This window comes from Pinus tabuliformis, chromosome 4_1 (assembly GCF_031772625.1).
Source record: "Pinus tabuliformis cultivar Carrire ecotype Pingquan chromosome 4_1, CPIR1, whole genome shotgun sequence".
Classification (NCBI taxonomy): domain Eukaryota; kingdom Viridiplantae; phylum Streptophyta; class Pinopsida; order Pinales; family Pinaceae; genus Pinus; species Pinus tabuliformis.
In genome coordinates this window covers 83,922,882-83,945,258 of record NC_142303.1, presented here as the reverse complement: position 1 = coordinate 83,945,258, position 22,377 = coordinate 83,922,882, and the positions used below count along the sequence as shown (strand labels likewise).

At 37.4% G+C, this 22,377-nt stretch overlaps 1 protein-coding gene across 1 annotated transcript; it reads right to left on the bottom strand.

Annotated features, from left to right (window-relative positions):
* Positions 1-11,316: 11,316 nt before the first annotated feature.
* LOC149174296 (rust resistance kinase Lr10-like) lies at positions 11,317-14,168 on the bottom strand. The gene is made up of 3 exons (XM_089422566.1): positions 13,355-14,168; positions 12,737-12,769; positions 11,317-12,612 (listed from the first exon to the last, which is right to left on the bottom strand). The coding sequence occupies exons 1-3, from the start codon at positions 14,034-14,036 to the stop codon at positions 11,396-11,398; spliced, it is 1,932 nt and encodes a 643-aa protein (XP_089278692.1). The 5' UTR covers positions 14,037-14,168; the 3' UTR covers positions 11,317-11,395.
* Positions 14,169-22,377: the final 8,209 nt, after the last annotated feature.

Genomic DNA, 22,377 nt, shown 5'->3' with positions numbered 1-22,377 from the left:
GGCATTCAAGGTGCTAAATCCATTTATGCTTTCAAAATTGCATTTTAAATAATAAGAATTCACAATTTCTATAGGAATTTTATAGTCGAAACCCATCCAAAAAAACCATTATGTCTATAAGTTAGATTATGCCTTTTAAAAACATTACATTCCGAAAAAATTAATACCTTAATATTCAATAAATTTCAAATTAAAATAAATCTATTATTTCCATATTAATTTTTTTTATTTTTTTAACAAGATCGAGTACTTTTGTATTATAAAAACAGCAAAGGAAGGACTAGGTCCTATTACATTTCGGATGCAAGAGGTCTTTTATGGAGGTGCAAAAGGGGAGCGCAGTCCCTACCTCGACATAATAGACCTTGTTTCTAAAAAACTGATAAAGAAGATACACATATTGCCAAACATACTGACCAAGCAGCAAACAAAATTTGCAAAGCATATGGGGAATATAACAAGAAGATCACCAAAATTGATTAACAGATTCCTCGGGGTATTGACCCTTCTTTTTGCTGTATCTTGAAGAGGCTTCACCCTGTTCACTTTGATTCAGAGAGTTTATATAATTCACTGCATCCTCGAGATGCTAACATTTATCTTTCAACTCTTCAATCTCAGCTCTTTGTTTCTCTATTTTGATCTGCTTGTAATTGTTCACACTCTTCATCTCAGAACGGAGATCTTTGAGTGTTTGGATAAAGCGCCCAATCATGAATCTATTGGCATGACACAACGCACAACTGTCATTTTTTTCCACTTTCTCTAAAGGATTACAAGACATTTTTAAAGACCTGGCAACTGTGCTACTTTTCTGATTGTTGTTCTTTTGCTGGGGACTTCTGTGCTTGCTGTAATGTTGGTCAGCAACACTCTGTCTTTGAGCTGTGTTTTTTTCCTTTTGCGAGTTCCTTTTGGTGTACAAGTAGAGCTGAATTCGCTTGTCGCTGTTGTAGACACTCTAGAACTGCTTCTGAGAGATGAACGAGCAGGGGATGAGAATTTCGAGTCTGATAGTCTGAAGCTGTCTGGAGGTAGGGATTCTGAGAGGACTTGAGAGGTCTGAGTAGTTCAACCAGAGGTAGTACACACAAAAGTCTCTGGTATTTTGAGAAGGATCGATAGCACAGCTGTGGTGAAAAGAGGAAGAGTGAGCCAAGGCTGGAAGGATTCTCTGATTAAGCAGAGGGAGAAGGTAGGATCTTTTCAACTGAGACATGATCTGATTAGAGAGGGCAGTATTATAAGGCAGGGTGGCAAGAGGAGAGAGCTGCCAAAAGATGTTAAACAAAACTGCGATTAACCAGGACCTGTTCACTCTAGTCTCAATGATGAAGCTACAGTGAAAATCCACATGCAAAACAAGGTGAATAATATAAAGATTATCGCCCCTGATAGAAACTACCACTTTCTTACCTCTACCCGAATCCTGCAAGTTGAAGATGCTGCGAGTTTTTCTCCACACACTTGGCCCACTTCCCTCTTGAGCTTGCCTACCCGATCGCTCTTTTTTACAGCAAAGCTCTCTCACTCTATCAGTGCGGAGGTGGTTCTTCTGATGGAGTATCCTGCACTTGGGATGCTTCTTATAACCTTGATTGAGCATACTCTTCTCATGATACTTCTCTACTTTCTCGGGAGTGATCCCCTGAGTACCATAATTGCCCGACTTACCTTTCATAACAGTATGGGCACCTCTGTGATTGATATGACTTATATCAGCTTTGTTCTGGTCCTGAAGACGAAATTTCCTCTGTAGCAAATCACGATGCAAGGAAATCTTCATGATGATGATTTTCCTCACTGCACAAGGCGGATAGGCTAAGATTTTCCTATCAGTCATGTGATGGGGGGTCTCCTTCTGATTCTTCGTATTAGTGTTGGCTTCTTTTTTATTATTGTAGTTGACTTTGCAATGAACCTTGGGTCGGTCCTCCAGAGGGGACAAATTAAGGTATTGATTTGTCATAGATTTCTTGATTTTCCTTCACAGTCCCAACCCTCCTATCCACAACCTTGTTGGCAAGTGTATCAACTGCTTGGTTGTGGACTCTTAGAACGTGCTTAAAAACAACCTTTCCCAACATTTTGATATTGTCCAAAATTATTTGCTTGATTTTATTTAAGGCTTGGTTTTTAAAGTCTCTCCCTGCTTCCATAGCAGCGATAATAATTGCTGAGTCTCCAATAATGATGGGATCTTTTGCCTGAAGCTTTTTGAGGATGCTGGTGCCCATTAGTAGGCTGTAAGCCTCCGCCCTATTATTTGTCATAGTCCCCAGCCCCCATTCATAGGAGGAAATTGTCTCACCTTTCTGATCGAGAATTAACCCACCTGCCCCTGCTCTTCCAGGGTTATTCTTTGAAGCTCCATCAAAGAAAAGGATGTGATTTCTTTGATTTTTGATCCAACCCTCTATCTCCTTTTCATTTCCCCGTAGCTTCCAATCTCTAAGGTTTCTTCCTGTCTTCTTTGGAGATTGGTTCCTTGTAGAGCCTTCAATGAGGGCTTTATTATACCAATCCTTTTCTTCTTGCTGCCAACTATTTTGATCCGTGATTGGCACTCCATTAGCACTGACCATCTCCGCAATTTGTCCCCAAGTTTTGGCTAAGATGGAACCTGAGTTTGGCTTTTGCCTTTGAAGATGCATTTGTTCCTTGCTAGCCATATGTGCCAGCAAAGGGAGGAGGGGAGACACTTCCAAATTCGCATTATGGCAGAGTTTGCTTTCTTAGCGTATGGATAGCTTTGTACCCAATTCTTATTTAAAGTTGACAGCTGCTCAATTGTGTCAATGTTCATTTCAAGGGGACTGATAAGTTGTTTCCAGTAATGCCTTGCAATGGCACAATTCAAGAAAAGATGCTGAGTACTTTCTTCTTCTTTTTGACACAGAACACACATAGAGGGCCCATGGATTCCTTTTTTCCTTAAATTTTCCGCTGTAAGGATCTTGCCTTTCAGAAGAGTCCAAGCGAAAAATTAATTTTGGGAAGGCATTCATTCTTCCAAACAGCTGACCAAAGGCTCCAATTTTCATAATTGTTGTAATTTTGGAGGAAGTTGTATCCTGATTTAACAATGAAATTTCCTCCGCTTGGGTCCCATATATAGCTGTCATGGCTCTTTTTATTTATGGGGGCTGCTCCTGTAAGCAGAAGCTTCAGCTCTTCCCACTAATTTGTCAATCTATTTGGAAGAGGCAGCTCTCTCCAAGCAGTCCATCTGTTTTGTTCCCACTCAGAGATAGAGTATAAAGAGGTTGTGCCTTTCTCCTCCATCCAATCTTTCAGACCTCTTAAATTTTGATTTTGAGTCAAAGGAGTTGCCCCCATTATTCTATCATTCCAAATGGAAGTGTCTTTCCCGTTCCCCGGGTTCTTAGAAATATGTTCTTTGATTTGAGGGATAATTTTCTTGATAAGTTTCCAAACTTGGGTACACGGATGATCTGGGATCAATTCAGTAAGCATCTTTGACCTCTGACAATTGAGGTATTTCCTAGACAGAGCTTCGCCCCACCAATGATCCTTCCCATTTAGCATTCGCCAAACAAGCTTGATACCGAGAGCCTTATTTGTTGAACTAGGGAGTCTAATAGAGATGCCTCCTTTTTCGAAAGGGAGGGTCACTTGGTCCCAACGAACAAGACTAAATTTTTTGGAATCTTGCTTCCCACCTTGCCAAAGAAAACCTCTAATGATAAGCTCCATTTGCTTATGTATGCTAGTTGGGGCCAAAATTATAGCATACTGATAAATTGGTAAAGTTGAAAGGAGAGCTTTAATTAAGATAGTTCTGCCTGCAAGATTTAGCCACATCATCCCCCAACTTTGAATTTTTCCCCTCATTTTTTCAATTTGTTTGTTCCAAATCTCTGTCTTTACCACTTCTTTTGCCAGTGGTAACCCAAGATATATGAAATGACCCCATTTCAGCGGAACCAGGATTTCCATAATTTGAGAGATCCTCTGCATAGTATTATTTGGCACATTCCAAGTGTAGATTCTGCATTTTTTTATTATTTAGAAGACCTCCTGAGACAGCAAGAAAGTCATCTAGAACATTTTTGAACCACCTTGCTATAACACTAGAAGTTCCACCAATAAGAAGAGTATCGTCAACAAAGAGCAAATGATTTATTTCTTTAACCCCTCTAGCTATTCTAATACCAGTGATTTTCCTTTTTTCTCTCTGACTTTCAAGTTGAATACTTAACGTTTCCGCCATTAAGATGTAGAGAAACGGGGAGAGCGGGCATCCTTGTCTCAAGCCTCTTGTGCTACGGAAGTATCTACTTGGCCTCCCATTGATCAACGTAGCAATCCAAGGATTGGAGATGCAAGCCATAATGATCTCAATGAACTTGGTAGAGATGCCGAACTTTTGAAGAGCAGAAACAAGGAAGTGATGACTTACTCTGTCAAAAGCATTGGCCATATCCAGCTTTATGACCATACCCTTTTCATTTCTTTGGATGCTGCTATGAATGGCTTCTTGAACAAGAATTACATTATCTGTTATCTGCCTTTTTGGGACAAAGCCACCTTGATTTTCGGAGATGATACAAGGCAATTATTTTTTCAGTCTATTTGCCAATATTTTCGTGATGATTTTGTAAAAGGAGTTACATAAGGAGATTGGCCTGAATCTATCGAAGGAGATAGGATTTGGCTCTTTCAGGATGAGTGCCAAATGAGAAGCTTTGGTGTTTTCTCCCACTTTATTTTTTTTTTAAACGTTCTTAATCATTCTAACTAGATCTTTTTTTATTGTATCCCAATGGTTCTTGTAGAAAGCAATGGTGAAACCATCCGGCCCAGGGGCTTTTTCCGGGTGCATGCTCCAAATTGCCTCTCTTATTTCCTCCTCTGTGACCTCTTTCTCAAGTTCACTGTTTTGCTGTTCATTAATTTTGTTGTTGATTTGTTGAAGGAAATCTTCGCTCTCCACTTGCTAATCCCCTGCTGATAGAAGGTTTTTATAATAATTATGAGCTGCCTCTTTAATTTCCTCCCTTCCCTTTATTTCCTGTCCTTCCACTTGGATTTTATCGATTTGGTTGCCCACTCTTCTTATCTTAAGATTGTTGTGAAAAAAAAAACGGTGTTTTTGTCCCCCGCTTTTAGCCAAAGACATCTTGACTTTTGCCTGAGTTCCTCCTCTTCTTGCCTGTTTTTCTTGTAAAGGTCCAAAAAAAAATTATTTTTCATGGGCATATTCTTGTTCGGTGTCTTGCTGATTTTCTTTTTCTTTGCTCCAATTTTCAAGTTTCTTTTGCAGCTCTATTTTTTATTTTTTTCCTTAAGAGCATTTTCTCTTGCCCATGTTTTTATTTTTCTCTTACATTTTTTAGTTTAGTTTCCCAAACGTAATGGGGGGAGCCTATAACATCTGTTTCCCAACTTTCCTTTATTATTTTACCAAAATCTTCCTTGCTGTCCCAGATTTTGCTATATTTGAAAGGGATCGGTCCATGGTTCTCCAACCTGTCCAAAATCAGCACCACCGGCTTATGATCAGAGGCTGAAGTGTGCACTATTTTGCTTTTGATGGACGAAAAGCTTGCTGCTATATTCTCTTGAATTAGAATCCTATCTAGTCTTTCCTTTATATTATGTGCTCCTGTTCTTTTATTACTCCAGGTGAATTTCCCATTACTTGGAGGAATGTCTAGTAGTTTGTGCTCTTCTATAAGATCTTCCAAGGCTACTCTTGAAGGATCGCTGAAGTAATTACCTCCCAGCTTCTCATCTATATTTCGAATCAAATTTAAATCCCCTCCTATGACTAGATTACTTCTTTGAACTTCTTGTGCTTCTTCTTTTACTGATTCCCAACATAGAGCTTTGTCTCTGTAGTGGTTTGGAGAGTAAATATTTATAAAGGTATACTCTTCATTTGTGTTTTTGTTTTTCAAATCTGTCATGACCCAACAGTGGTTGAGTTTTTGATTGACAGGTTCCCATTTCCATTTGTTCCACAGCGTGCCAATACCTCCTATAGCTATTCCTTCAAAAAAAATTGAGTTTTTATCAATTTTTGAATCTCTTGATTGCTAATTTTGGTTTCTTGGATCATTAAAATGTCTGGATGTTCCTACTTTATTAAGTCTCGTGCTGCATTGATTTTGAAAGCAGAGCCCAAACCCCTGCTATTCCAAGAGACCATAATCATTATTTACTTGCTTTGTGGTGGGTTCCGCCCTTTTCCTTCTGCTGATTTTTCTCCCCACTTCCTTTCTGTTTGCTGAGGAAGGAATCCATTGGCTGTTGGGTGCCAATGGCCATTTCCTTTGCTGCTGCCTCGTCTCTAAGTTCTTTGTTGGATTTCCTACCAGCTTTTTTCGACTGATCCAAAGCGATGTTGGATTCTTTAACTTTGTTTCTAGTGAGGATTCGGTCAATGGTGGGTGGGGGAGAGGATAAGCTTTGAGTGGGAGATGAGATGATGGCTAGAGCATTGACTTGTGTAAGAGAACGAGGGGATGGCAGGTCTTCTTCCAGGAGTTCGAATGGGTTGGGGGACATATTTACTGAAGGGATCATGCTTATGGGAGGGATAGAGGTTGAAGCAGTGTTTTCATGGGACTGAGTAGGGTTCGGAGCAGCTTGTTTATTATGAGGCTTCTTCCTTTTTACTTGTTCCCAAGTGTTTTCTTAGGCTTCTACATTGTCAGCATTCTCTACTTCCTTTATTTTGCTACATCTATTTGCAAAATGACCATATTCATGACATACCTTGCATTTGAAAGGAATTTGCTCGTAGTCCAGCTGTTGGATGTGAGTCCATTGATTCACCTTGATTTTTACTGCCTCCGATAGCCCTTTCCCCAAATCTACTTCCACACAGATTCTAGCGCAAGCGTGCATGTTATCTTTTAGCTCACATATGTCTATATACTTGCCAACCACATTTCCAATAGCTTTGACCGACTCATCGCCCCAACAGTGGAGGGGGAGGTGTGGCAACCTGACCTAGACTGACACAACATTTGGGATGTCCATCTCGGGGTCGAAATCTGGTGACCATCTATTCAGGTACAAGCCTCTTGAATCCATGAAGTATGGTCCATTTCTGAATATTAGATTCCTGTCTTCTTTAGTTTCGAATAGGAACGTGTAATATCCCCTTCCACAGAACCTGATAGCTATTTTCCCTTGTATGTTAGCGCTCCAATTTCTCTCCACCCATTTTTGAACTGCTCTGGGGGAGGGCCACAACCCTGTAAATTGTCCAACCAAACCTCGTTCAGCTAAAGATATGGCAGCTTTTCTAGGGAGATTTGGAGGTAAGGATATCTCTGGTATGTCATCTAACTTTTTCACGAATTTGCTTGTAGATGGCCTGGCTTTTGGAGCTCCATATTCTGCTATTAATGATGCAAATGCTGCTTCTTGATCATCGATTCCTTGCTGAGGAGAAGAGTCTTCCCCTGCCAGAAGGGGCATGATGGAGGAAAAACTCAGCAGCAGGAGGCTGCCGAGAGAGGGGAGGAGAGCGAGGGACTGCCCAGGAAGGTGAGAGATCACGAGGAGGGGCCGAGGTCGAGAGGAAGGAAGCCCAGTAGCAGGAGGCTGCCAAGTGGGGAGGCTGCAAGAGGCAACGAAGGTTGCGGAGGCGGCTAGGTCAGACCTACGCGCGCTCATTCAGAAGTCACTAGCTTATTTGGGTTTACCCACTTGTTGGAGCCCTATTTCCATATTAAAATTAGAAATCAATATTAATCTGAATTCATTACAATAACATCATCATTTTCGCTTATATAATAGTATATTTATTTGATTTACTTCCTTGTAATTTTAACAAGTGTAATATGCAGCGTTGTTGCTTAATACCTGCCTCTTAGGCAAAAAGTAATCGATAGATAAAGAGAATATCAAAGTAAGGATGATTAATGATGTTTAAGTAAGGGGATGATAATAGAAATAAGAGAAGTAAAGAGACACTATCAAATTTGAAGGTAATGGCATAATTACATAAGAATAAGATGGAAATCAATGGAGCTAGAAAAACCCAAAGATGAAATAAAAAGATATAATAAATTGATAAACTATTAATTTAAAGGTGAAGACATTGAATAATAATTTGCCAAGTTTGAATAGATTTATATATTCATGGTTGAAGTTGTTAGGATATTTTTCTTTTTATAAGGTTTCTCTAAGTTACAATAAAGGTCATAATGAGGAGCATACGTCATGGCTTTAGTGTAATCAAGACAAATATGATGTTAGTGTTGTTAGAGTGTTCAATAATCACATATTGGTTGAGGTGATTATGGTGGGTGTAAATGATATGTTCTTTGAGAAGGGTTTGAACGGAATAAGATTTGCCATAAGAGTAGGGAATTTGGTGAATGCTTTAATAGTGAGACGAGTTACCTTTGAAAATTTGTTTAAGTGTCTCCTGAGACTTAAAAATAATATTGATATTCTTCTTGAATATAAATTTTAAATTTTAAAAAATACATTTTAAATAATAGAAAACCAAAATTACACTGCGAACCTTACAAAAAATAGAATAAAATAATTAAACTATACCTTAAAAATAGTTTTGAAATGAATCATGGTTTTTTTCCAGAGTTTTTTACTCCTTTATATATATGAGTTCTTAACCAAAGCCTAACATTAACCAAAGTTCACATGTCACTAGTAGAAATCCAACCCATAAAACTCTATATGTAGAGTTATAGAAACACATAAATATCTGCTATCTTCACATGTCACTAGTAGAAATCCAACCCATAAAACTCTATATATAGAGTTATAGAAACACATAAATATCATGTGATAGCAGATTCAATTTCCACAAAATACCTTTAAAATAAGTTCTTAACTTGAACATTTGAAAATGTATTACATTGTTAAAAGAAATCCAACTCATAACACTATAAGTAAAACTATAATTATAATGATACATGAGAAGAAGAATTAAAATGAAAACCATTATATAAAAATATTTTTTTAATACTAAACCAAAACATTCTAAACCAAATTACTTCTTAATCTTTTAATACTTTCTATAAAAATGACATAATTATAAAAATCATTAATAGTAATAAGTTGATTAAGATTGGTCTTTTAGATATATTTTTAGAAATGAAAAGATTAATAAAAAATTGTCCTTTAAATATAACTCGAAAAAAAAATAAAAATTAAACATGAATTAAATATAACATGTTATTAAAATTTCTTTTATCATTTAATTTTTTAAATAAAATAAATATTAAAAAATATAAACATGGTAAAATCTAACGAGATTTAAAAATTAAATATCATCCTGCCAAATTTATAAAATAACTAAACCAGGCCAATGGCTCCTCGCTTGAATTTACTCCATCCCACGACTTGCAAGTGAGATTTTCCAGGCTTTAGTGAAGTGCAGTGCAGCTTTTAATAGGACGTGGTGCAGCCTTTAGTGGGACGTACATAAATGACGTCTGTGCGGATAGCAAAAAATCAGGATTTGGGACAGACACTACCAAAAAATTAAATCTGGAAATCATTCTTGCAGTTATCACGTCAGGTTGAATAATTATAATTAACTTTGTGGAAATTTGGTTTTATAAGGTTTTTTATTTTATTTTTTAAATAATTTTTTATTTGTGATTTGTCACTTTATATTTATAATTATAGGGCAGATGTCTTTTTCACATTTTAAAAAAAATATTTTTTATGCCTAACACTTCTAAAATAATTTTCATAAAAATTGTCTTTTCAGTTGTACCAATCAAAAATAAATTTTATGTCCAACGCTTCTAAAATAAATTTCATAAAAATAGTCTTTTCAATAATTTGTATCAATCAATTTTTTTTTGAATTTTAAAAAATTAAAAAAACAATTTTAATATAATAATTTCGGATTACTTTACAATTGTTTTAGAAATTTTTAAGATTTAATATTAGTCAAAGTAATTTGAATGATAACTGAATATAACCTGCTTTAACATGTATAAAAATAAACATCCTCTTGATTTTGACACTTTTGTGTGTCATTTAAACTTCTTAATTATGTTAAACTCACCTTAATAATGTTAAAAATCAATATTAAAATTTAAACTTGCAATAGTATTCTCCATTTCTTATAGAAACATCATCACTTCACTTAATGATTGTGTTTATTTATTTTACTTCCTTTACAAAAGGTAGTTTAAAAAAAAGGACCCTTTTCACGAAATATTTTTGGTTAATTTTAATTATAATGTTAAAATTCAATATTAAAATTTAAATCAATATTATTCTCCATTTCCAAAAAAACATCATCACTTAACTTATATATAATGATTGTGTTTATTTATTTATTTTACTTTTTTTACCAGAGATAATTTATGTTTATTTATTTTACTTTCTTTACAAAAGATAATTTAGAAAAAACGAGATAGTCTAATTTATAGACAAAATGAATATTTTCACTATATATTTTCTAGTTAATTTTAATCAAAATCCAGCAGAAATACACCTTAAAAAAATCTCATCATATTATTGAACTTAACTTAATAAAATGAAAAGTCAGTGAAGTAGGACAATATCATCATATTATTGAACTTAACTTAATAAAATGAAAAGTCAGTGAAGTAGGGCCATAGTGTTGAATTTCTGCAGATTGCACATTTCAAAAATATTTTGAGAAGTCAATAAAAGTATGGGCCACAGTGTTGAATTTATGCCCATTGCAGATTTTAAAAAGATTTAAAATATTTTACAATTTAATTCATAAGAGTTAGATCAATCAAAACTATTTTAGAATTTAATTGAGACCCAGGTCAATCAATTTACCTAACTCTTTTCCATAAATCTGCAAAAATAATTTGAGAAGCATGATGCATATCTTGATCATCAAGGTTAAAAGATTGTTCCTCTCAAATAGGTCATAGTGTAGAAAGATATAAGTAATATAAAAATAAGTCTCACACCAACTCCACCAACTTCTGAAGAGGTTTGGTATTTAGAATTGATTTGCAGTTGTCCCATATTAGTCAATATTAGTCAATTCTAGAAAGGTAATCAATTCACAAAAAGAGATCAAAATTAAGCGAATGTTCCTCTCGAAACTGGCACACGTAGTTAGTTATAGAAGTTAGCAGGAGAAGAAATGGCATCGAGGAGTGACTGGACTGGTTTTATCCGAGCAAAACATGATGTGAAAGATCAAAAACATAAACCAATCACTGCATGTTATGGGCTGGCCTGAAATACTCTTAACCATGGAATCGTTTGTTTACCTAAATGACTGCAGGGGCAGAATACTTTCAGTCTAAAATATTATCTTGGCATTCAGACATCTACTTAAAAAATCTAAATGGTTGCCATATCTGTACTGCAAACATTGTCGCACCTTTCATTACCATAGCCAAAAGACATGTCAACAAAATGTAAACACCCACATACAAGTCTACAAATTAACCTCCATGGAAGAAGTTCCTCCAGTGGAAGAAAATAAAGGTATTTCAGGGGCAGCCAAGGAGTAATGGAGAGGAAAGGGAGGGTTGGAAGAAGTTTCTCCAGTGGAAGAAAATAAAGGCATTTCAGATGCAGCCAAGAAGCAATTGATAGGAAAAGGAGGGTTGCTCACGTTGCCTCCATTTCCTTCCAACATTTGAACAACCCTGCTCATACATGGACGATCTGTGGATTTGTACTGGATGCACCAGAGCCCAACTTTAGTCATCAGCCTCCTCGCCTCCTCCACATCTTCTGCTTCAATTTCTTCTGCTCTTCGTCCTCCCAATGTCATCCCCAGCTCCTCATTCTGAAGCATCTTGAAAGCCCATTCAGGATAATAGAACCGACTCGGACGGCTCACCAGGGGATCGATATTCTTTCTTCCCCCAACAACGTCTAGCAAAAGCATTCCAAAACTATAGACATCTGATTTATCTGTAACAGGGCCCATATCACTGTCACACACCTCTGGTGCAACATATCCTGGTGTCCCTCTTGCTGTTGTCATTGATATATGGTCCTCTTCCTTTCCACAAAGTACTGCCAGACCAAAATCAGAAACTTTTGGGGTGAAGTCTGCATCCAGCAATATATTGTGAGGCTTGATGTCGAAGTGTATGATGCGCTTCTCGCAATCTTGGTGTAAATATGCAATTCCACGAGCTGCACCCAAGGCTATTGAGTACAGTTGTTCCCACCCTAAGAATTGCTGCCCCTCTTCCTCTGCAAAAAGAAATTTATCAAGAGATCCATTAACCATGTACTCATATACCAGTGCGCTTGTAGGGCTTTCAAAGCAATATCCCAACAGACGAACCAAATTGACATGATGGACCCGTCCAATGGTGGCCACTTCGTTCATGAATTGGGTCTCGCTGTGTCTATGCCTATCAAGAATCTTAACAGCCACTGGAGCTTCGTTGGAACTAAGCTTTCCTTTATACACCACACCATAACCTCCTTCTCCCAACTTTTCTGCAAAGTTGTTTGTGATCTTCTTGAGGTCAGAGAGTGAATATCTGGTTGGCATTTCATAAGCATATTCCTTGAGGAATTTCTCCACTTTTGAAGTGGAGCTACCAGGAGGAGGATGTCTCTTCTTCACATAAAACGTTAAGAACAGTACCAGTGCTATTGCTGTCAGCGCTACTCCTCCCGCAAAGCAACCTGTGATGGAATGAACAAATTGATCTATCAATATGATCTTTGTCGAACCCCAAGAGAACAATAGAGAACATATCAACTCGAGGTTAAAGCGCAGAGACAGAAAAGGAAGAAATCATAAATTTACCTATTATTATAATGGCCGACTTGCTTTTTGGACCTGCAATACAACCATAACACCTATCAGAAATAACGGGAAGGGTACACACATACATTTAATAATATCTTCTTGTCTGAGATGTCAAGGTTTCAGTGAGATTGAAAGCTTCAAATGAAAGTGATCAAGATCGGCAGACATTAACCTCTTCTTAATTAGATTGTAGATTTTGGGGATATTTCAAGATTTGATGGGCAGCTCAAAGATTGATTGTCTATTAGATAGATTCCAGAATACTTTCAAAACCTACCATTACATTCATCCACAATGATATGCCATTCACCGGAATTATGTGAGCAGGTCAAGTCCAGACACCCTTTGGGAAATTTAATTCCCTAAATAGTTTTCATCTTCATCTCTTCCCCATAAAATTTAAACCTATGATCTGATAAAGACTAAACCAAATAGTTTTCTTCTTCATCTCTTCCCCACAAAATTTAAACCTATGATCTGATAAAGACTAAACCAATGGACCCAACTGATCTAAAACTCCTAGGTTACAATCACATTAATTTCAACAACCCATTTCCTAGGTTTCAAAGAGTAAAATTCATAACATCTTTTACAGAAATTTAAAACAGAGCATACTGTGGCCGGGGCACTTGTTGGTACTGGGACCATCCTTGCAATAGCAGACGAAAGGCTCAGTTGAATCAGAGATGTTGTAACCTCGTATCCCTCCACTTGATGAACAGCTTTCATCTCTGATTGTATCATTGGAAACCCATTCCATTTTTCCCACCCCAACCAGAACTTGTTGCCTTTCACATCCCGGAAGCGAGTACCCTGCAAGTGGGTTATCCCAAGAAGAAGAGTAATAGACACTAGCATTGCATTCCTTGATTTTCCCCTCCATTGTATCATGCACAGATTTATTACACTTGAATACGTTTAGAGTCCAGTTGGTTGTACTTGTCAATTTGAAGACAGTGTCTGCAGAGTCTGAACCTATGTTGATGGGAGCATCTGAAAACTGACAGCTCTCATTCCTGAAAATAACGAAGTTGTTGGTATCATCGGCAAACTTTAGTATTGTGTAGTATTGGCCATGAATCTCAATTACTGGACTTGAGTTCTGCACACAGTCGATTTGAAGGCTAGGGAGACCACATCCACGATTTCTTACACCGAAAGGATATGTGATATTCATACTTCCACATGCACTGCCTGTATTTTGGCAAATCTCATACTGTGCGTCCAAACATACTAAGCAGGGGAATAGGGAAGCACAGTACCCAGTAAACATAAGGATGAGGAGGCGCCGAGACATCGAAGGACTGTTTCAGATAACTCTACTGGGAGAATACGAAATGAGAAAATAGGCTCTCAGAGGCTTCGGCCTGGGAAAATGGTGAAGTGATACATATTCTGATTTGAATGCGATAATTAAAGAAGTCAATGGGCAATTATTATATATACTACCCTACTCATATGGTATAAATGGCTTACCAACGTAGATAAGCCCTAACAGAAGCGGAGGGCATATAGCATGCATGGTGACCGTGGATCTATATATTTCTTATTTCAATAGGGACTCAAGCTACATAATGCATTTAATTCGTCAAACAAGGTTTGGTAAGCTTGTGAGCCACTTTGTGCAATATACATTAGGAAAGTTACGTTTTTAATGATTTAAACAATAAAATTCTGACTTAAATAAGAAAATTGATGGGACACATGTTCAAAAGGAAGAAGAGGTTTAAGGATAGCCCATTATATGGTTAAATGGCGCCTCATGCACTTAGATGTCACTAGAGGGTCGCTAGCTTAGTGTCATTGGGTGAACTCGAATCCTAACAACTCTACAACATCTGCGTTAGAGTAGGCTAGTACATCCCCTAATTAGCCGAATTTGAAATAATTACTAATCTATGAAGTAAAAAAAAGGGCATAAAATCACACATTAGCTAATGTGATAAAAATTACAATAACCAAATAGTTGAATATAAAAGCACTTAAACACATAAGAACTATTGCAAAACAACCAATGAATTAATCCTACTTATAGAATAAACAGAAAAATAAATTGGCAGAGTACCACACCTTGAGGGGCCCCTCCCCACAGTTAGCTTGTGCCTTCACACTATTAGTTTGTCAACACAAGCTTATGTTTAGTCCCAAATTCGTTGATAGCACATATATACATGCATACATACATACACAAAATTCTCACAAGAATCTTCATTTGAATGTGGATAACAAAAAGACTTCTTTCAATGGACCAAACAAAAACAAAAATAGCAATCTAGTGATTCTAGTTAAAGTAAAGACAAAAAGACAGTTACATATCTAGGCTTGTGGTTAATATGAAATTGTATGTGGCTATACAACCTTGCGTGTCGAGTTGAAGTGAGGGTTTCAATTTGAGCCCTCACTCATCTTGGAACTATGTTTTTTCGCTGCTTTTGAGATGCTAGGACTTGATCAGATATTGGAGAAATACCATTATTTTAATCCCTGTAAAAATTTATGGTTCCTCACAGGTGTTAACCAAATATGTGTTGCGCAAATTGACCAAATGGCATGTGATGCTTGGTGCCAGCATACAAATTCAACCTATCCAACTGTCTTCACAAGGATGTCCCGTGTGACTTCAGAATAATTGTGTTTTGTAGTCTTTGATTGTGACAGTAAAAGTCATCAATCTTTGATATAACAATAAGCTCCTTGGTTCAAAACAATAAATTTCTTTGTCCTTTAATCAAGATTGTGTCCTTGGTGCTTGATCAAAATTGTCATTGTTGTAGCCAGGTATATGTATATACATGTGAGCTTAAGAGCAATAAAGAGAGTATATAATGGTCAGAGGTCGAAAAAAGAAGGTAAATTGGGGCAAAAGGAGATAGTTAAACAGACAAAAAGAGTGGCAGTTTAGTAGCTCATCAACATGTGATGAAAAAAAATGGAAATCGAAGATTGAAGTCACTCCATAAAGCCTAACCTTATCACTAATTTATAATGTGAATGTGTTGATCTTCAAATTTGGTTAAAGTTGTACTCTGTTATGCAACCAACTCACAAAATAGAAGAAGAGATAGATAACGACTTCAAAATTAGCCTCTTCAAGGGGCCAACCTCCTTTAAATTATATAAATGAACAATTCTTCGATGATTCAAATGACAAAACCTCTTTTCTGTATATAGGAATCTAAGGGGTTACAATATAACCAAAGCCAGCATAACAATAATAATGTAAGGGCACAACAATAACAATAGAGGGCTTCAATGGGGCACAATAATAACAATATGGGTACTACACAGGCACAACAATAACAATAAGGGGGCTACACCGACAATAACAATGAGGGAATACACTAGTATTATAGGGACCTAACATGCCCGTCTCCTTCAAAAAGCTATTTTCCTCAATGCTTGAGTAGTTTTGGATGCTTCTATATAAAATTCTCATCCTCTCATGTGGAATATTTAGCAGGTAAGTTATTTCGCTTGATGAGATACTCTGCAATTGATTGATTTCATAGTTGTCGAGTTCTTGTTTCCGTGACTGCTTCAGGTTCCAATACGATTTTTCCTTCCTCGTTAAGTTTTGGCAATATTGTTTGAACTAGGAGCTTACCACCTATAACCTTCTTTAAGCATGACACATGGAACTGGGTGCACTCAGGAAGATGACGGAAGCTCCAATTCGTATGTCATAGTAACAATCTTTTGCGACACCATGTAAGGACCATAATATTTTGGTGATAATTCATTATCCTTCTTAGCTTGCTTGAGGGACATTTGTTTTTATGGTTGTAGCCGTAAAAATACCCAGTCGCCTACATCAAAGCTTCTTTCGATGTGATGTTTATCATCTTGTTGTTTCATTCTATTTTTCACCAAAGTGAGGTTATCCTTTAAGAGTTGGAGAACTTGTTGTTGATGCTCGATGTGATCTTCCACTACTTGAACCTTAGAACTTTCTTAAAGATGATGTGATGGACGGTGGATGATATCCATAAATTTCCATAAATGGGGTCATTTTTGCTGCAGTATGGAAGGAAGTGTTATACCACCATTCAGCCAGAGGTAACCACTTAACACATTATGTATGTTTATCAGATACAAAGCAATGAAGATATACTTGCAAACATTTGTTCATTATCTCAATTTTCCCATTAGATTGAGGATGATAAGATGAACTATGAGCTAATTGAGTACCCAGACATGAAAATAATTGTCCAAAAATTTCCAGTGAAAATGGGATCTTTGTTGCTTACAATACTTTGGTTTTTTATGTAGCTTTTGAATTGTTTCCATAAATGCGGTAGCAAGTGTACTGGCTTTAAATGGATGAGATAATGAACAAAAGTGTGCATACTTGGTAATTCTATCAACTACCACCATGATGACGCTCTTTCCTTCGGACTTGGGAAAGCCTGTGATAAAATCAATTGAAATCTCCTCTCAATGTTGACTTGGAATGGATAAAGGTTGTAACAGACCTGTGATCTTAATTGTCTCAACTTTATTTTGTTGGCAAACCAAACATTCCGCCACAAACTTTTGAATATCAAATTTAAGGCCATCCCAAAAAATATCCTTCTTAACCCTATGGTAAGTTTTTAAAAATCCCGAGTGCCCTCCTAAGGGATAGGTGTGCAATTCTAGAAGAATCTTTTGTTTAAGTTGGGAATTATTACAAAGGTATAGCTGATCTTTGTTCCATAATGAATCATTTTTCCAGCTAAATGTATCATACGTATTGGGATCTTGCTGCAATTTTTGAATGAGTGCCCACACTTCTTCATCATTTTTCCATTCTTCCCTTGCTTCAGTTATCCAATCTGGTTGGATAATAGAAATGGCACAAAGCAATGCTTCCACATCCTCATCCTTTCTTGAGAGTGCATCTGCAACAAAATTTTGCTTCCCTTTTTTGTAGATGATTTCAAACTCATAACACAACATCTTTATGACCCATCTTTGCTATTCTTCTGAAGATAATCTTTGTTCTAAAAAGTATTTAAGGCTATGATGATCTGTTTTTACCTTGAAGTGTCTTCCCATTAGGTAAGGTCGTCATTTCTTAAGTGCATGTAGTATTGCTAACATTTCCTTCTCATAAATAGCTTTGTGTAAATACTTTCCTTTGATTGGACGACTTTCAAAAGCAATGGGTCTTCCTTCTTGCATTAAAACAACACCAATTCCATTTCCTGAGGCATCACATTCCACCATAAATGTTTTTGTGAAGTCTGGCGTAGCTAAGACCGGTGCTTGGCACATTGCCTTTTTAAGATGTTCAAAGGCCTTAGTTGCTTTTGGAGTCCAAGAAAATGCACATTTCTTCAGTAATGTTGTTAGAGGTGTAGCTATTCTCCCATAATTCTTAAAAAAATTGCGATAATACCCTGTCAACCTGAGAAATCCTCACAGATTCTTTATGGATGTGGGGATTTTCCATTCCTTAATGGAATTAGTTTTGTTAGGGTCTAATTTAACACCCTCATGAGATACAATATGACCTAGATATTCCACCTCTTGTACTCCAAACAAACACTTCGAGGTTTTTGCATATAATTGTTTCTCCTCCAATAGTTTGAGCACCCTGCCAACATGTTGAACATTATCATTCCAAGACTTGTTGTAGATTAGTATATCATCAAAAAACACTAACACAAATTTTCTCAGGAAGGGTTTGAAAATGGAATTCATCAAACCTTGAAATGTATAAGGTGCATTGGTAAGGCCAAAAGGCATGACAAAAATTCATAATGACCCTCATGAGTTCTAAATGTTGTTTTCAGAATGTCTTTAGTCTTCATTCTTATTTGATGATATCCTGAACGAAGATCCAACTTGGTGAAGTAAATTTCTCCATGTAATTCATCCATTAATTCATCAATGACATGAATGAGAAATTTATCTTTAATAGTGAGCTTTTTGAGCTCCTTATAATATGGACACATGTGCCATGATCCATCCTTCTTATGCACCAATACTATTGGAGTAGAGAAAGAACTTTGACTACGTTTAATTATTCCAACCTCTAGCATTTCTACAACCATACGTTCAATTTCACTCTTTTGGGCATAGGGATATCTATAAGGCTTGATGTTTGGAGGAACACTTCCTGGAATCAAATGAATAGCATGATCATGATCACGAATAGGTGTGAGGCCTTTGGGAGTGTCAAATACCTTGGAATGATTGTCCAAGACTTTTTGGAGATCTGGAGAAATATATGATTTTGTTGTTTAAACCTCTAGTGAACATAATTGTGCAATTACTCCCCGCTGTTATTTCGTTAGAAGCTTGGTCATGCCATTAGAGTTGATTATCTTTCCTGGTTTCCCTGCGATACCCCTTAATTCAAATTCCTTTCCTTCCCAAAAAAAAATCAAGAAAGTTCTTGAAAATTAAAAGCTATCATGCCCAAAGATTGTAACCATTGGACTCCTAGTACAACATCAGCACCACGCATTGGAATGGAAAGCATTGGACTATTCAATACATATCATCCCATGGATAGCTTGATATTATGGCACTTTCTAGAGAAATTTAAGGTTCCTCCATTGCAACCATCACTTGACACTTTGGTGCTAGATATAGGAAGCAATTCAATCCCTTGGCTATCTTACAATGAATAAAATTATGGGTACTACCCGAATCAACCAACACTATTACCTTTTTATTCTTGATATGTCCTTCTATCTTGAGAGTTTGAGGAGTGGTAATTCCTGCCAATGCATTACAAGATATGGTTAGATTCATTTCTTCTTTCGTTGGGGTTGGTTCCTAGTGTATATCCTCCTCTTTTGATGTTTCTTATTCATTTTCTTCCGCGTATTCACAATCTATGTAGAAAAAATTCTTCTCGACACACTTATGACCTTTAGTGTAATTTCTATCACAACTATAACAAATAGCTTTTGCTCTTTTTTCCTCCAATTGTTGCAGTTTCAACCTTGTAGGTTGTTGAAGACTAGGACTAGAAACACTTCCATCTTTATAGTTGTGAGTGGTAGACTACCTAGTTGCCATAATTTTGATTTCAACTTTTCTTGCCATCCTGAATGCCTTCTCCAATGAATTAGGTTCCCAAAGGCGAACCTCATGTTGAATGTTATCTTTTAAATTCCCTATGAAGACATCAATCGTATGCTCCTCTGGAATGTCGATTACCCTAATATTCAATTTTTGGAAGTCTTCAATGTGCTCCGCCATTGAACCCTTTTGTTTGAGATTTATCAATTGGCTAAAGAACGTGTTGCTCTTTGTGTCTTCATAATGTGCTATCATTCCTCCGTAAAAATTGACCAGGTGACAAGTTTTTTATGAGAACAAAGTCATTTTACCATACAAACTGATCGGGTTCTAAATATAAAGATTCAATACGTACCTTTTGTGAGGGTTGCACATCATGTACATCAAAATATTGCTCCATCTGTAGTATCCAAGTTACCATATCCTTGCTATCAAACTTCTTCATATCTATATTTGGAATATGGTGGTTCATAAACCCCACATTGGAGTCTCTAAAATTGTAATTAATATTCCTTTTGTCTTCATCATGATTTTCGTGGATTGCCTTGTCACCATTGGGACGCCTTTCTTCTAGCAACTTTTCCAAACCTTCCTTCAACCCCTCTATCTTGCCATTCATCATTGCTTCCATGTCTAATTTTAAACCATCATTCAAAACTCCCATGTCCCTTTTTATACCATCTATCTTAACATTTATCATGGCTTCCAATTCATTTTTCATTACTTTTTGCGAGAGCGAAATTTGTTGCACTTGGTCTCATAAATTTGATATATCATGCTGCATTTATTCTAGAGATGTTGGGTTTCTTAATAGGGGTTTCCATTTTATTTATTCGGGTCATCAATTAATGATAATTATGCTTCACTCGAATTTAACTAATTCCTATTGGAAGATAGGCTGAGATAGAATTGATTGAAGAACTCAACCCTAGGAAAAAATGGCTTCTGCTACACCAGCGATCGTGCTCTGCACTCCCTCTTTCTCCTCCCGCGGGAGTCCTTTCAAGTCTTCGTCCTTCATTCCATCCAAGAATACAGTCTCCTGCCGTGCTCTCAAGCGGGCCGACGCAGAAATCACAAGGACTCTCGCAACGAGCAGGCAGCCCGCTCTCACCTACAGAAGCGAGGGTTTCACCCTACAAATCCCGTCAAAATGGAACCCCAGCAAAGAGAAGGAGTACCCTGGACAGGTACTCAGATACGAGGACAACTCAGACGTAGTCAGCAACGTCTCCGTCATGGTCAATCCCACCGACAAGAAGTCCATCAAGGGTTTCGGTCCTCCCCAGGAATTCAGTTCACAGGAAAAGAGCCCGAAAGCAGCAGATCTGCCCTCATACACAACAGATCAGGCAAAATCCGGTAGGGATTACATCGACCCGGAAGCGGCAAACAAAGAAAGGGACCTGCATGCAGCAGTTCTATCCTCTCCCATAATAGATCGGGCCAAATATGGCAGATCTGGGGAGGATCTATCTGATCTGTCCAGATCCAGGCAGAAGATAGATGGGAGCCCGCCAGATCTAAAAACCAAACCCATAAAATCGGACCTGGATAAGGCAGACTCAGTGGATCTGAAGGCATCCTCAACAGATCTATGGTTCCAAATCTTTATAAAGCCCCCCTCTGGGAAATCAACCCCAATCTGGGTACAAGCTTCAGACAAAGTCTCAAAACTGAAGAAAATCATTGCCAATCACATTGGCCTTCCGGAAGGATACCAACATCTGCTCTCAGAAGGCAGATCGATACAAGATCACTGGACAATAGGCCACTACAACATTAAGCCAGGATCTAACATTATAGTCAACATGAGGCTTCGGGGAGGTGCAGCAGCCAGCGGATCACAGATTCCAGGCTCTTTTCGTGATGCAGTCAATGGGTCCAGCTCAAAGAATACAGGCTCCTTCAAGGACGCGGTGAACGGTAAAGGGGAAAACATTCAACCCAAACCAGCACCAGCACCAGAGCTACCAGGTCCCTATATTGTGGAACAAACACTGGAATCTCCAACGATCCAAGTAACTTCACCGGAGGTAACTAGTATACACACTGATCTAGCCACTCATGCTGTTATATGTAGATTTAATGGGTTCTGGCCAAAATCAGATGCCCTGCATCACTGGATCCTCTCAACATGGTCACAGGACTGTGAAGTTCACCTATGCTCAAAGGGTTTCTTCATAGTTCGCTTTACAACAGAACAAGAACGTGACAACATTATCAATCAGGGGCCATGGTTTTGGGGAAAGGCTGGCCTCTTCACCATCCCCTGGTTCCCTGAATTTGATGCAAATACTATGAAAGTAACAACAGTTCCTGTTTGGGTGAGATTGCATAACCTCCCTCTACACTTCTGGCACAACAAAGTTTTATCAGCCATTGGAAATTCTTTGGGGAAATTCCTTAAAACAGATGAAGAAAGAATTAACCAAGGAATATTCACCTATGCTAGATTATGTGTAGAAGTGGATCTAAGTCTGGGGCTACCTGATCACATCACATTGAACTATAATAATACGCAGAGGATACAACCGCTTGATTATGAAAATACAGCATTCAGGTGCCTTAGATGCATGCAAACAGGGCATCTTCAAAACACCTGCCCTCTGGGCAAGAAG

Coding starts and splice junctions, on each gene's coding strand:
- LOC149174296 (XM_089422566.1), bottom strand. CDS start 14,036: ATGTCTCGGCGCCTCCTCATCCTTATGTTTACTGGGTACTGTGCTTCC. Junction 12,770..13,354: donor CAACAAGTGCCCCGGCCACA/GTATGCTCTGTT, acceptor GTTGTATTGCAG/GTCCAAAAAGCAAGTCGGCC. Junction 12,613..12,736: donor GTCGGCCATTATAATAATAG/GTAAATTTATGA, acceptor ATTCCATCACAG/GTTGCTTTGCGGGAGGAGTA.